Source organism: Sebastes fasciatus, chromosome 17 (genome assembly GCF_043250625.1).
Source record: "Sebastes fasciatus isolate fSebFas1 chromosome 17, fSebFas1.pri, whole genome shotgun sequence".
Classification (NCBI taxonomy): Eukaryota; Metazoa; Chordata; class Actinopteri; order Perciformes; family Sebastidae; genus Sebastes; species Sebastes fasciatus.
The window spans coordinates 4831172-4846401 of record NC_133811.1 but is presented as its reverse complement, the minus strand read 5'-3'; the positions used below and the strand labels follow the sequence as shown (position 1 = coordinate 4846401).

At 40.8% G+C, this 15230-nt stretch overlaps 2 protein-coding genes across 8 annotated transcripts in view; both read right to left on the bottom strand.

Annotated features, from left to right (window-relative positions):
- Positions 1 to 15230, bottom strand: part of LOC141754822 (major histocompatibility complex class I-related gene protein-like) — a 55943-nt gene that overhangs the window by 20983 nt on the left and 19730 nt on the right. For 2 of the 5 annotated variants that reach the window (XM_074614185.1, XM_074614184.1), the window contains exon 1: positions 1596 to 1700. The exons of 1 other annotated variant lie outside the window; for it this stretch is intronic. In XM_074614185.1, the coding sequence (XP_074470286.1) occupies positions 1596 to 1650 (55 nt within the window). In that variant the 5' untranslated portion in view covers positions 1651 to 1700. Of the gene's footprint in view, positions 1 to 1595; positions 1701 to 12727; positions 12881 to 15230 lie in introns of those variants that run through there. 2 more of the 5 variants (XM_074614186.1, XM_074614188.1) reach the window with 2 other exon arrangements.
- The window catches only part of LOC141754817 (major histocompatibility complex class I-related gene protein-like), a 39907-nt gene continuing 31136 nt past the window's right edge, over positions 6460 to 15230 (bottom strand). For all 3 annotated transcript variants that reach the window (XM_074614165.1, XM_074614166.1, XM_074614167.1), the window contains exon 6: positions 6460 to 6666. In XM_074614165.1, the coding sequence (XP_074470266.1) occupies positions 6464 to 6666 (203 nt within the window). In that variant the 3' untranslated portion in view covers positions 6460 to 6463. The remainder of the gene's footprint in view (positions 6667 to 15230) is intronic.

The following is a 15230-nucleotide window of genomic DNA, read 5'->3' as shown; positions in this document are numbered from 1 at the left end:
AGCATATATACGGTTTATGTGTCGTTTTGTGACACAATGGCGTGTAGGTCTATATAAAAACTGTAAAGAAGATTATATCCCTTCATGCATTTTCTACCTCAGTTTATATGGTTTGAATATCTATGCCTTAGTTTATATCCTTAATTATCGTTTTGCTAAGTGCATTTCTATTGGCTGAGTAGCCTGTCAATCAATCCTTCGTAGCAGAGGTAACTCGTCTCCTTTTTCTGTTGCTCCAGAGAGTTCCGTGACAAGTGAGCTGTAGTTGAGCTACAACGTAATTAGTACTGCATAGTTTGGACATTTTAGACAGTGAGAGCCTGTGTGCGTCCATTGAGAAGTAAGTTTCCTTTTTGCTATTTGAAGATATCAGTCTTAAAGGTCCCATATCGTGCTCATTTTCAGGTTCATACTTGTATTTTGTGTTTCTACTAGAACATGTTCACATGCTGTAATATATTGTCTGCTTGAATATGCCTGTATTTAGCCTCTGTCTGAAACGCTCCATTTTAGTGCATTTTAACAGAATTGCAACAGAATTGCAAGAGAATTGCAACAGAATTGCAACAGAATTGCGTTGCCTGGCAACAGTTTGGGTCCATGTTTACTTCCTGTCAGCTGATGTTATTCACATACACTGCAACCAGAAATAAACTGGGACACATTTAGAATGTTTACGTTTAAAACCGTGTAATGGTCTAAATATTGTATATTTGTGACATCACAAATGGACAGAAATCCTAACGGCTTGTTTCAAACGCACAATTTCTGAATACGGGCTGTGTGTATTTCTCTGTATATTGAGCGCTTCAATACTTTCACAGTATTTATAAAGCACTTAAACCTGCTTTATAATATAAAAGACATGAAAATCTTACTTTTTACAATATGGTACCTTTAAGTTGTTACATGAGGGATGCATAATTGTTAGCCGTGCTCGTTAGCAGAGTTAGCTCTGTATTTACTGTGTTTTATGTTTCATGTTTAATGCCATGCGTAGCAATGCTGTACGTAGTGTTACGGAGTGAAATGGTGATGTTTACATGTCTAGAGGGCGTTCGTAACGTAATATAATATAATATAATAATATATAGGAGAATATAATCCATAAGAGATAGTGCATAAGAGATATTGAATGTTATTTTAATTTATTAGCTATAATGTTGTTTATCCTGTTATTTGACAGCACTGTGTAAGAGTATTAAGGATCACAGTATATCCTGTATATGTTAGTAATGTTAGTTATATGGTGAAATTATGTACATAATGCTGTATTCTGTAGAGTAAGGTTGCAGCGTTGTATGTTACAGAACCACACAAAACGGACACAAATGATGCACAGTGCGTGAAGTTTACAATAAAGTTCACTGAAGACAAATCCATCTCAAGAGCATGTTCACTGATGTCCCACGGTTATTCCCCTATCCTACCAGCAAAGTAGTAGTCAAGCGCAGGTCGCCTTGTCCGATTTATTGTGACATTATTGTAAGTTCAGTGTGACAAAGTGAAAGTGATTCCTTAATGTCGCACTACAAAGTGACTAAATCAAACAAGAATAACAAGAAATAACGGTGAGAGTCACAATATGATCTTACCTGTAGATGCAACGTGACAGAAGAGGAGCAAGTTGAGCAAAATGAGTAACTTCATCTTGTTTTGATTAGTAAGAGAGAGAGAGAGAGAGAGAGAGAGAGAGAGAGAGAGCTACAGGGCCTTTCCCATTTCCGACTTTATACGGCTCGATTCCTCTCCTCGCGTCTTAGGCTGCATCCCAAAGCTCTTAATTGCATCCCTGTTTCCCTCACTTGCATCTTTTCCTTGCGTCTTAGTCCCTCCCACCAGGGAAGCATGGAGAGACGCAAGGAAACCATGCGACGAGAGAGGAAACGAGGAAATACGATTTAAGCGACATGAGACGGGGTCTTTCCCATTAGTGCTTTTATATGGCTTGACTCCTCGACTCCTCGGCTCCTCGACTCCTCAACTCGCGTCTTAGTCCCGCCCCCGGGAGATGCGAGCGGAGGAGGCGAGGAAAAGACTCGAGGAGAGAGGAAACGAGTAAATATGTTTTTAGAGACATGAGACGTCGTTTCCTCTGAAGCGTCACGTGAAGCGACGTCCGTTTCTGATGACAGCAGCAGCTGATAACAGCTGGATCAGCTGTCAGTTGGCTTCAACAGCTGTTTATGTCTGAACTGATCTAATAGTAATAAAGAAACAGAGTTATCAGAGCAGCAGTGTTTCCTCTCTGTAGTCTGTTACCTGTTTAACAAACACCTGCACATGAATAACAGCTGCAGTCTGTATTTCTACTGTGGACTGAGTCCTGCTTAGAGGACCAGAACCATCTCTACTGGCACAATATCTTTATATTATTTATTCATTATTAGCGTCTGTATTAATTTATATTCTGACAGTAGAAGTTATGTATTAGTCTGAATGTTTGAGGGGAAAGTGAAATGATATAACTCATATCAAACCCGACGCTCAGGAATTATCAGTTTCACATGTGACTGAATGGAAATGAGGATAAATTATGTAAAAGGTATAAAAGACAGACTCCCCTTCTCTCTCTGACTTTAACTGGATACTTAATAAAAGTGAATGAGTGAAATAACAGATCATCAAAAGAAAACTCTTTCTAATAAATGAAGAAAGTTATTTTAAGTCTGTTCATTGTCAGCCTTTATAAACCCCTCTCAGTGTCAGACTCCTTCAGTGACGGTGTGTGAAGCAGAGAGACTGCAGGTCCTTCTGCTGCTGGAACACTTCACCATCAACATGGTCCGTTTGCTGTTCACACCTACAGTTAACACAGATTATAACTAGACGGTGAATCAGAAGACAACTAAAATATAAAACTGTTAATCTGTGATCCGTCTTCACTCTGGTATGAAACTCTAGTGATGTTGATGTATCTGATCAGTCTGATCGGGCGCAGCGTCCAATCAATAACTGATATCCAATAAGGGGGCGTGTCGGTCGGTGATAAACTTCCGTGCAGGAAACACTGGAGGATGCACTGGTGTATCCTCGCTCATAGCTCCTCCAGCAAGCCTCCTCGCTCCTCGATGCGCATTTTATGAATTGGGACGTCCTTCAAGATGGAGGACTGAGATCGATTTCCGGGGCTGCATCCCAAAGCTCTTAGGCTGCATCCCAAAACTCTTAATTTTCATTTCCTCGCTCCTCGATCCTCGCTTGAACCGGAAGTAGTTCTGGTGCGCCATTTTGAAGACTGTTCCAAAGCCCTTATTTGTGCATCGAGGAGCGAGGATCGAGGATCGAGGAGGCTTGCCGGAGGAGCGATGAGCGAGGATACACCAGTGTATCCTGCACGGAAGTCTTTTGCCGACCGACACGCCCCCTTATTGGATATCAGTTACTGATTGGACGCTGCTGATCAGATTGATCTGATAACTTTACCTCTCAACATCACTGGAGTTTTATACCGGAGTGAAAACAGATCACAGATTAAACGTTTTATAGTTTAGTTGTCTTCTGATTCACCATCTAGTTATAATCTGTGTTAACTGAAGCTCTGAGCAGCAACAGAAGGACCTGCAGTATCTCTCCTTCACACACCGTCAGTGAAGCAGCCTGACAGTCAGAGGGGTTTATAATACCTGATGAACTGACTTAAAATAACTTTCTGCATTTATTAGAATGATTTTTCTTTTCATGATCTGTTATTTCCCCCGTTAACTTTTATTTATGAAACTATTAAAGTCAGAGAGAAAAGGAGAGTCTGTCTGTCAGCAACAAACACCTTTTACATCATTTATCCTCATTTCCATTCAGTCACATGAGGCTGATGATTCCTGAACGTCTGGTTTGATATGAGTTACATCATTTACATTTTCCCTTTAGCCTAATAAATAATGTACAGTGTTCAAAAAACACCATAGTCATATTCTGGGTTATGAAATAATTAACTCACAATCAGAATATCAATAACTACAGACACTAATAATGAATAAATAATATAAAGTTATTGTGCCAGTAGAGATGTTTCCTGAGCCTCTAAGCAGTCCACAGTAGAAATACAGACTGCAGCTTGCACTTGTCTTTATTAGTATTACTATAGTTCAGACATAAACAGCTGTTAAAGTTGACTGACAGCTGATCCAGCTGTGATCAGCTGCTGCTGTCATCAGAAACGGACGTCGTTTCATGTGACGCTTCAGAGGAAACGACCGTCCCATGTCGCTTAAATCGTATTTCCTCGTTTCCTCTCTCCTCGCATGGTTTCCTTGCGTCTCTCCATGCTTCCCTGGTGGGAGGGACTAAGACGCAAGGATGAGACGCAAGTGAGGGAAACAGGGATGCAATTAAGAGCTTTGGGATGCAGCCACGGTCGTTTCCTCTGAAGCGTCACGTGAAGCGACGTCCGTTTCTGATGACAGCAGCAGCTGATCACATCTGGATCAGCTGTCAGTAAACTTTAACAGCTGTTTGTGTCTGACCTGTAGTAATACTAATAAAGACAAGTGCAAGCTGCAGCCTGTATTTCTACTGTGGACTGCTTAGAGGCTCAGGAACCATCTCTACTGGCACAATAACTTTATATTATTTATTCATTATTAGCGTCTGTAGTTATTGATATTCTGATTGTGAGTTAATTATTTCATAACCCAGAATATGACTACGGTGTTTTTTTAAACACTGGACATTATTTATTAGGCTAAAGGGAAAATGTAAATGATATAACTCATATCAAACCCGACGTTCAGGAATCATCAGCCTCAAGTGACTGAATGGAAATGAGGATAAATGATGTAAAAGGTGTTTGTTGCTGACAGACAGACTCTCCTCCTCTCTCTGACTTTAATAGTATCATTAATAAAAGTTAACGGGGGAAATAACAGATCATGAAAAGAAAAAACATTCTAAAAAATGCAGAAAGTTATTTTAAGTCTGTTTGTCAGCTTTTATAAACCCCTCTCAGTGTCAGGCTGCTTCACTGACGGTGTGTGAAGCAGAGCTACTGCAGGTCCTTCTGCTGCTGTTCAGAGCTTCAGTTAACACAGATTATAACTAGATAGTGAATCAGAAGACAACTAAACTATAACACGTTTAATCTGTGATCTGTTTTCACTCCGGTATAAAACTCCAGTGATGTTGAGAGGTAAAGTTATCAGATCAGTCTGATCGGCAGCAGCGTCCAATCAGTAACTGATATCCAGTAAGGGGGCGTGTCGGTCGGCAAAAGACTTCCGTGCAGGATACACTGGTGTATCCTCGCTCCTCGCTCATAGCTCCTCCGGCAAGCCTCCTCGATCCTCGATCCTCGCTCCTCGATGCACAAATAAGGGCTTTGGGACGGTCTTCAAAATGGCGCACCAGAACAACTTCCGGTTCAAGCGAGGATCGAGGAGCGAGGAAACGAAAATTAAGAGCTTTGGGACGTACCCTTAGTCCCGCCCACGTGAGATGCGAGCCTCCTCTGAAGCGTCACGTGAAGCGACGTCTGTTTCTGATGACAGCAACAGATGATCACAGCTGGATCAGCTGTCAGTCGGCTTTAACAGCTGTTTATGTCTGAACTGATCTAATAATATGTTGTAGCCCAAGTAATCCAAACAAAGAAAGAGAGCGAGACACTAGCATGGATTTAACTCTGAACTTTACTGCTTCTCTTCTTCTCTCAATCTCCTTTCAAACATGCAGTACAATGTCATGTGCTCTACATCGCCATCTAGTGGTTAAACAGTAACTGAATACACAACATATTTCCCCCTTAGTTTAGGAAGCTTACCCGGTAAAATAAAGGTAAATACACAGTCTCTTAAATTACTTGAGACATTGCTGTAGAATAATGCAAACTTAAATATCTTCCTTATCCCACATAGCATAAACCCCAAAATGTTCCAATAACAGTGTTATTGTAATTATAACAAACAGCATTACTGTCTATTACAACTTTACTAACAGCATGTAAACTTTATCCTAAATATAGCTTTAACTTAGCTGAGGTAAACAAATGAATTTCACAAGATATTGACACCTGTATCTTAACCAAAACAACATTCAACATTATAGTCAACTTGGTCACGTTCAGATATGGTAAACAGTCTTTTTTTGTTTGTTTTTTTCACAGTTATTTTCCTGTTTTGAGGTAAATATACTTTACTTGAGTATTTCCATTTTTTGCTAATTCATACTTGAATAATATACATTTTACTCCATCAGTTATTTACAACTAACAGACTAATCTTTCAGATTAAGATTTTACATACAAAAACACATACATTGAAAGCTTTTACTTCATTTGGAGTATTTTGTATTGCTACTTTTACTGAAAAATTAAGAATTAAGGTCTCCCTTGTAAAATAGATTTTTGATCTCACTTCCAGGAATATAAAATTATAATGAAAACAATAATAATAATGAAATATATGTTGTACAGATTGTAAAGTCCTCTGAGACAGAAGGTTGTGGAGTTCAGCATCCTCTTCTATGTTCACTTCTCCCCTGTCAAAATAAGTAGTAAATAAAGTGAAATCCTTGTCATATTGGAGTCCACATTATGAAGGACGTTTGTTTTTATGGTAAACAGGATATTAGTTGCTCGCCCACAAAGGGAAAAATATATTAAAATGTATAAAATTGTATATAATGTGAAATATTTCACAGTATAATACTTACTGTTAGCAGGGCGAAACCCTGAAATACAGATGAGAGAAAACAATATTAGAAAATGATTCACATTTCATTTTGTGCTTCACTATCACAGTCAAATAAATGGATTGAGTTACCAGAAGTACCACACTAAATATGCAGGACGAGACTATCACAGGTATTTATTTTAATTCATCAGAGGAATAAAAACATCTCTGTTCCTCACCGTTATTTCTTCCTCCTCCTGAAGAAGAGTCCAGCGATGCAGACCGCCAGCAGCAGCAGCAGCAGCAGCAGTCCTACAACAACTCCAATAACAGGACCAGCAGGGAACCCTGCAGGAGGAACTGGAACCAAAACAGAACATTCACACTTTGGGTTCATTCACACTGTGTGCTGTGTGGTTCTGAAAGTGTTTTCAGTGGTAATGCCTCAGTTCTGGATATGACTTTCTTTTCAAATCAACATTCAGGCAGTGCTGTCAATCATTATTGGTCAAACAAATGTGTAGTAAATAAAAACCCTGACAAAGAGGTTCACAGCTTATCAGTGGTTTAAGTGGGTACAGTAAACCAGGAGTTCAAGATGTAAAAGCTTTATTTAGCGCCATCTATGTGTGAAAAGCCATCAAACTTGGCAGCACCTCTCAGAGTAAATGTCAGCACCGGTCCTCTAAATGTGGTTGCTGTTGCACGTTTTTAAGACTAATGGCTGGTTATGTAATACAGTGGTTCTCAACCTTTAGAATAATCAGGTTGGTGTTCGCGATACCCCAGCTAGGCGTAAACAACTGTTTCTACACACCTCCCCCAGCTGATTTTGAGTGATTATAGTGAATGCTCTGATTAATAAATGTAGGATAAATAATATAAGGCGTTGTTTGTGTGTTTAGTTTGGTTTAGTTTGAACAGCTAGCTCCTAGGCGTTGTCCAATGTGCTCCAGGCACTGTGGATTTCTGATGCGTTTCGTGACTTTTTCTCTCCCCCCGACCCGCCGGAAATGCCCCGTCAGAAACTCACCTGCATGCACACTTTGATTCTCACAAACACACTCAATGAAATCTGTTCTGAGGCAAATTATTTCACTGGTACAGGCGATGTAATGTAAAAAAACATCCCCCAGTCTAAAATACTCCATCACTTGTGATTCCAGTCTTACCCCAGTTGGTCCTGATCACTGCTTTGTCCAGTCTGGTGACGATGTCGTCCACCACACCAGAGAGATGAAACACACAGTCGTACCTCCTCCAGTCTTCAGGTGCGACTGATGACAGGTTCAGCTCAACACTCATCTGGAAGGATCCATCGTGGTTGGGGAGGATCTCTCCGTGGTCCACGTCCTCATGAATCTCCTCTCCATCTCTCCTCCAGAACATCATGGCTCTATCGGGGTAGAAACCTGTAGCGTGGCAGCTGACTGGAGAGGAGAGAGTCTTCTGGAGGAGAGACACTGAGGGACGCTCTGGGGAGAGGGACAGACACAGATGAGTCTGTACTGAGACACCAGGATGTGTCAGGATATTATGTTCATTGGAATGATACAGAGCCTTAGAAACACTGAGTCCATGTACAACAGTACATCTTGCCATGTGATCCTACCTGTTCTCTGCAGAAAGCTCCTCCCATAGTGTAGGTTCTTCTTCAGGAAGTCAGGACATTTGTGGATGAGGTAGTGTTTGATGTATTCTAATCTAGCTTTGTCATTATCCCATCTAAGTTTAGTGATGACAGCCTGTTGTTTTGGAGCGGTCCATGTCAGCGTCTGCAGGTCCAACACAAGGAAGTCTTCTCCATCATAACCGTACTGACTAAAACCAACAACCTCTCCAGTCTCGTCGTCCCACTCACAGCCGATCATCCTCTGAAAAATGTGGGCATCTGAGAGAGACAGAGACAGAAAAAAGAGACATCTCAGTACAGCCAGCTCCTTTACCATTCTACCTTCTGTTTTAGAGGGGTGGGGTACAGGGGATGTTCAGGGGTAGATAAATAGTCAACAGTAGATGTCACATAGAAGTGGTGTACATGATGGCCATCCCCATGCTCTATTATGTTTCATAAGTTAACATTTTTTTCTGCTGGAGTATTGATAAAAATGATCAATAAACCCTCCAAAATACCACATTAAGGCACCAAGACCTTTTGGAACACCATAGAAAAAGCCATGCAGTGATTTGGTATCAAAAACTTTTGACATTTGGAGATTTCTGCAAGAATTGTATTTTTCGGCGATTTGATGGTGAGTACTTCTGTTGTGTAAACTGCTCAGAAATCCCTTATTGTCAATCTAGCTTGGAAAGCCATCCATCCTCTGAATGCTCTAGGTCTCTAGTTGGTGGATGTAAAGTTTAATGAGGCTGTGATTATCCTAGAGGTCACCACAGGTCATTTCATAAAGTCAGGTCAAGTTTAAAAAAAATGGTCTCACTACACTGAAATGGTTACTATGGGGACTAATATCATCACACATGAATACAGTTGGAATCATTGGATCCACAAGAGTCTCAGCTTTACAGTGATACCCAATTGATGTAATTCAAGACTGTTTAAGGACCCCAGTATGCAGAAATATTCAAATATCACCATTTTAGAATAGGCGGAAATAACTGGTTTATACTACATTAAAAAAAACTGCATGTGATTATCATAAAGTGTGCATGTGTAAAGTCAAGGGACCCCTTTGAAAATCGCCATGGCAGTTTTTCCCCGCCAAAATTTAGCGTAACTTTGCAGCGTTATTTAGCGATCTTCCCGACAAGCTAGTATGACATGGTTGGTAGCAATGGATTCCTTAGATTTTCTAGTTTCATATGATAACAGTATCATCACTCAGTGCAACAACCTCTTAAAGAGGTTAAGGGGATAATAGATAATATGATATCTTCACCACAGAGACACACACACATTGGCTCAGTGTGTTTATACTGTAAGCTACGTCTCACCTCAGAGGGAGGAAACATTTCACCAGTAAAAAGTTACATATGAACATAAACATACTGTACCTCCAGTTTGGTTTAAGCGCTGCTTCAGGCTGTCCAAGCTGGCTCTGAAGAACTGCGGGCTATCAAAACACTCCTGAGAAAACAACACCAGGATTTGTGGCTCATCCTTTAATAGTTTCCTCACCCAGTCCTGTTTGAGTTCTGGGATCTTGGTGTTGCTGTCACAGTAACCCGTCAACACTTCATCGACCATCCCGGCTACCACAAACTCTGGGAAGTTTGGGAATCCAGAAGTTGCAGTAGAGAACATTATGTGGGAGTGTTTCACTGCAAGACAAAGAAGGTTTTGAATTGGATTTTAAACATTCTTGAGGGGTTGATTGATTAACCCATTTGTTCCCGCGACTGAAATTTTGAGGTTTGGACTTGCCTCAGCACAAATTTGAAGAAATTTTCAAAATCGGTCAAACTGTTTGGCTTAAAAGTGAGTTTTTCTTATCATACTAAATATAGTCTTTGGGCACATGGGCCTACTGTTTTTGCACTCCTTTATATTTTAGGTAAAAACAGTAGTCACGTGTCCTCAGATAAGATATACAGTAGTATGATAAGAAAATGGCTGTATCTCAGAAACTACAAAGGGCACAATCAAGTATTTGGTATCTATGAACTCATACAAAGTTGAATATCAAATATATGCATACATATGTAGTGTAAAAAGTGTTGTACTGTTAGATACTTGCCCAAAGTATGTCCGTACCACTTTTCAAAACTTTTGACCGATCAGAACAAATGTGTCCTTATCATACTAAATATAGTCTTTGGGCACAAATGGGTTAATTGGTTGTCAATTCCCCAAAAAGGAGAATTTAAAAATATGTTGAATTACTCTGACGTACAAAAGAATATGTTATAGACCCATTAGAGAGAGAGAGAGAGCGAGAGAGAGAGAGAGAGAGAGAGAGAGAGAGAGAGAGAGAGAGAGAGAGAGAGAGAGAGAGAGAGAGAGAAAGAGAGAGAGAGAGAGAGAGAGAGAGAGAGAGAGAGAGATAGATATGTACTTTATTGATCCCAAATTGGGAAATTCTTCTGTTACAGCAGCAGGTTATTCAGGCAATGCACAGTAAATACAATAAATATACATATCAACACTAGAGGTAATATCTATAGGATACACAACATAAAGACTCTATTATAATACATTATAAATATACCAGACTATTACGACTAGCTTGGAAAATATAAAATATGAACATAACATAGAATAACAATAACATGCTATAAACAATAGCAAAGTATGGAAGTTACAATTTTGTTTTAAAATAAAAATAAATTAGGTAAATATTATATATATATATATAATAATATAATATTTAAATAGAAATGTTGTGCATTGAGCAATGAGTAATGTAGATGGCCAGTATACAATCATTATTATTATTTATTGTAGGCCAACTAACAGCAGAGATTTGCTCTTTTGCAATTGATAGAATTATTATTAAGGAAACCTAGTAAATGTGAATTGCTGTAATATATAATTTTGATTTAATTGTGTCATACCATAAAAACAATCATATTTAGGGATAGTAGGATAGGATTTCCCACCGTAGAGGTTCCGTCTCCTAGCAACAGTCAAGATTTCCTCTATCATGTTTATGACAACGATATTAATAAACTGGGAAAAAAACAGTTCGTAAACTTGTGTTTGGTCGATTATTTCTCTGTTACAATGCTAATTGGCATTATATTTTACATGGTTGGAAAGCCTGTTTATTTACTTTCATAATGATGTCCAACTTGTAAGGATCATGCATTTGTGGGATGAGCAGCACAGCTGATTATGTGGGTAGCGCCCAAGAAAGATTTGCCAAAATGCTCTGCCAATGGTAAACAGTGTATTCTCCTGTTGGTATTGACTCTTGTTTTGAGCTCCAGGTGCTGCCAATCAGGTGCCTGATGTGCATGGGGCCTGCTGGGTGCTGCACCCTACTAAAGTGATAATTTGGTGTCTGCTCCAAGCATCGGCATGCCACGTTTATCTAATCTGGATAAGGCCCGTGCGACAGGGCAAGTTGAAGCTGGTGTTCCACAAAACCAAGTTGCAGCATTATTTGGAGTCAGCCCTGGTACCATCTCCAAACTGAAGGCCAAGTTACGTGAAACCGGTGGTGTAAAAGACAGACCGCGGAGTGGGCGTCCCAGGAAGACAACACCCCAGGAAGACCGGTTCATCACCCTTACAGCACTGAGGAACCATAGGCTGTCTTGTAGAGATTTGCAGGCAAGGTTTACAGGACGTTATGTCATACAGATCTCTGATCAGACGGTCAGGAACAGAATGCACACAGACAATCTCAGAGCTCATAAGGCTACCAGGAAGCCTGCAATGACTGCCCTTCACTGTCAAGCCCGTTTGCGCTGGTGTCGACAACACAGACAATGGAACCTGAACATGTGGGTGAATGTCATGTTCAGTGATGAGTCCAGGTTCTGTCTGCGGAAGTTGGATGGCATGTGGAGGAGGTGCCAGGCTGTTGTGGCTGCGTATCGATCTTGCACCGCTACTGAGGCTCCTGACGGTGTATTGAATGAATAAAGTGTAAAATAGCCAATATGTCTTGTTTGTTCCTTGTTACTGAAAGAGAGTTCAATCATCCAATCCACCTAACAACTCAAAACAAGAGTCAATACCAACAGGAGAATACACTGTTTACCATTGGCAGAGCATTTTGGCAAATTTTTCTTGGGCGCTACCCACATAATCAGCGGTGCTGCTCATCCCACAAATGCATGATCCTTACAAGTTGGACATCATTGTGAAGGTAAATAAACAGGCTTTCCAACCATGTAAAATACAATGACCATTAGCATTGTCACAACAGAGAAATAATCCACCAAACACAATTTTCCAAACTTTTTCTTCCCAGTTTGTATTCCCTTTTAATTGCCTAAACTAAAGCATATATACAGTTAAGGTGTCGTTTTGTGACACAATGGCGTGTAGGCCTATATAAAAACAACAGTAGGCTTGTGGTATTATTTTAAGTTCAGTGTGACAAAGTGAAAGTGGTTCCTTAATGTCGCACTAAAAAGTGACTAAATCTAACAAGTTTTGCAGCAACAAGAATAACAGGAAATAACGTTGAGTCACAATATGATCTTACCTGTAGATGCAACGTGACAGAAGAGGAGCAAGTTGAGTAACACAATTAACTTCATCTTTTTTTGAGCAGTAAGAGAGAGTGAGAGCTACAGTCAGCTGACTAGCAAATATTTCGATGTTTGTCAGAAGCTTGGACCTTGTCGACTCAGGTGCGGATCCGCCCTCAGGTGTATCACTCATTTTGGCCATGCGCCCAGGATACGGCCCGCCTACAGAGAGGTATCATACGAAACTAGAAACCCTAAGGAATCCATTGGTAGATTTGAAAACAGGAATTTTATGTCATTCCATTGGTTGTATTTCTACTTTTACTGAACTAAAAGATGTGAATACTTTTTCCACCACATTCAGCATGTTGTACTCGATTCAGTATTAAATCAGCAACTTGACTTTTTCCATGTGGTTTACTGGAGACAATCCATATGCAGTGGGACTATGTGACCCTAATGTTTGAGAAATCCATAGACAAAGTTTGTAAGTGATGCAACTAAATAGTACTGATTACAGTTTAGTGAGTCGAGACGTTTCTTGCTGCAGTCTGTAAAAGTGGATGAAAATAAATAAAAAGATGGATTTAATCTAAGATTTTAAAGATAGTCCTAATTTGAATTGATATAATGGAAACTTGGAGAGAGGAGGTAAAGAACAACATTGCCCTCTGCTGGTCTGTTAAAGTGATTACTAAAAAAGAACAACTACAATGTGACAGAAGAGCAGAACTTTGAGGTGTGACATGAGAATAAAAATAAATCTACCTTAGAGCTGCAACGATTAAGCGATTAGTTGTCAACTATAATCAATTAATCAGTTTGAGTAATTATTGTAAGAAAAAAAAATTCTCTGATTACAGCTTCTTAAAGGGAATGTTTGTAAGAATCAGAAATGCTTGTTTACAGCGACACCTGTGGCCGTTAAGTCAACGAAAGTCAGCGTCGGGCTCGCGCTTGTGCTCGCTCTACATATACATGAACGAGCATCGCTCAAAACAGTGAGGTGACACACGTCAGCTAAAAGCACAATATCACTCTATATTTCAGCTGCTTGGCAGTAATGTTAGATGATTTGACGAAGGTCTCTCCATAATAATAATAATAATAATAAGTTTATTTGTATAGCACTTTTCAAGCACAAAGCACAAAGTGCTTTCCAAGGCAATTCATATAACGTACAACAGAATACACCGAAACATAAATAATTAAATAAAAACAATAGGATGGAAAAAATAAAGAAACAAGCATGTACATATTCATACAGTTACATATGCACATATATATACATGAGCACACAAGCATACAAAAGACTAAAATGCATCTGATTGAAAAGCAATTTTATAAAAATGGGTTCTTTTTCTAACTTCGTTCGGTGTTTCACTATGGGAATCGCCTCGGCGTGACCAACTAAGGAAGCTCCAATGACACAACGTCTGTCATTGACAGACAGGTCGACCTGTGTTAGGGCTACGCCCCCTTATATTAACACAGTCGACCGCCCCTTACAAATCATTCTCGCTTTCTTCCCGTGAAGAAACTATAGCTCCCTCAGCTCATCTAAGCTAGCTTGGTTTTTCTGCTTAACAGTTCACAGACGACCCGTCAAGGAACACGTCGCCGAACGCAGTTCCCGGCTTTAGTTTGGTTTTGCTGAGTAAGTACTTCGTGAGAAGTGTACTTTGTGGTGTTACACAGGATAATTAACCGAGCAGTGTCCGCATTAAGGCGAGCTGTTTTGTCCGGCTAACCTGTATTTGTTTATCGGCGTAGCCGGTGACTGTGTAACATTATACCGTACGGCTAGCGCGTTAAGGCGAGCCTACTAGGTTCAGTTAGCATTAGCTTGTTAGCCGAGCCGAGTACCCGGAGTTCAGCTAACGTGTCACGGCGAGCAGACTCTAACGGTGCGCTGTTAGCTCGGGCTAAACCCCGTTTGCTAACGCTACTAACCGACAGGCTAACGCGTTGCGGCGCGCCTGATACGGCTGAATATTTATACTTTTCGCTCCTTTTCCAGTCGCCATGTCTTCGGCTGCTACCCCCACCAAAGGGTCTGAGCCGAAGGTTAAAGAGGCTGCATCCCGCCTGTGCCCTGCGTCATGCGGGGCTTCCATCTCGGGCAAGGACCCTCATCCTATGTGCATAGCTTGCATGGGCGCTAAACACGCTCAAGCATCGCTGGCTAACCCCCAGTTATGTACCCACTGTGCGTCAATGCCAGAAAAGATCCTGGAAAGGAGGCTGAGAGTGGCAGTGGCCGGTAGTCAGGACCCGTGCCTGTCTGGAGCCATCTCAAAAGCCACAACCAGCACCCATCAGCCGCGAGCCTCAACCGGCTGGGCGGACTCGATGGACGCTGTTTGCCCGGACATGCCTCCACTTTTCGAGGAGCTCCTCGAGGTGGAGCCGGGCTACGAGGACGCAGAGGGCGATGCCAGCTCTGACCTCCTCGACATGGACGACATGGAGGATGAGGAGGATGACTCCACATTTCCTCTTCAACAGTCCAGACCC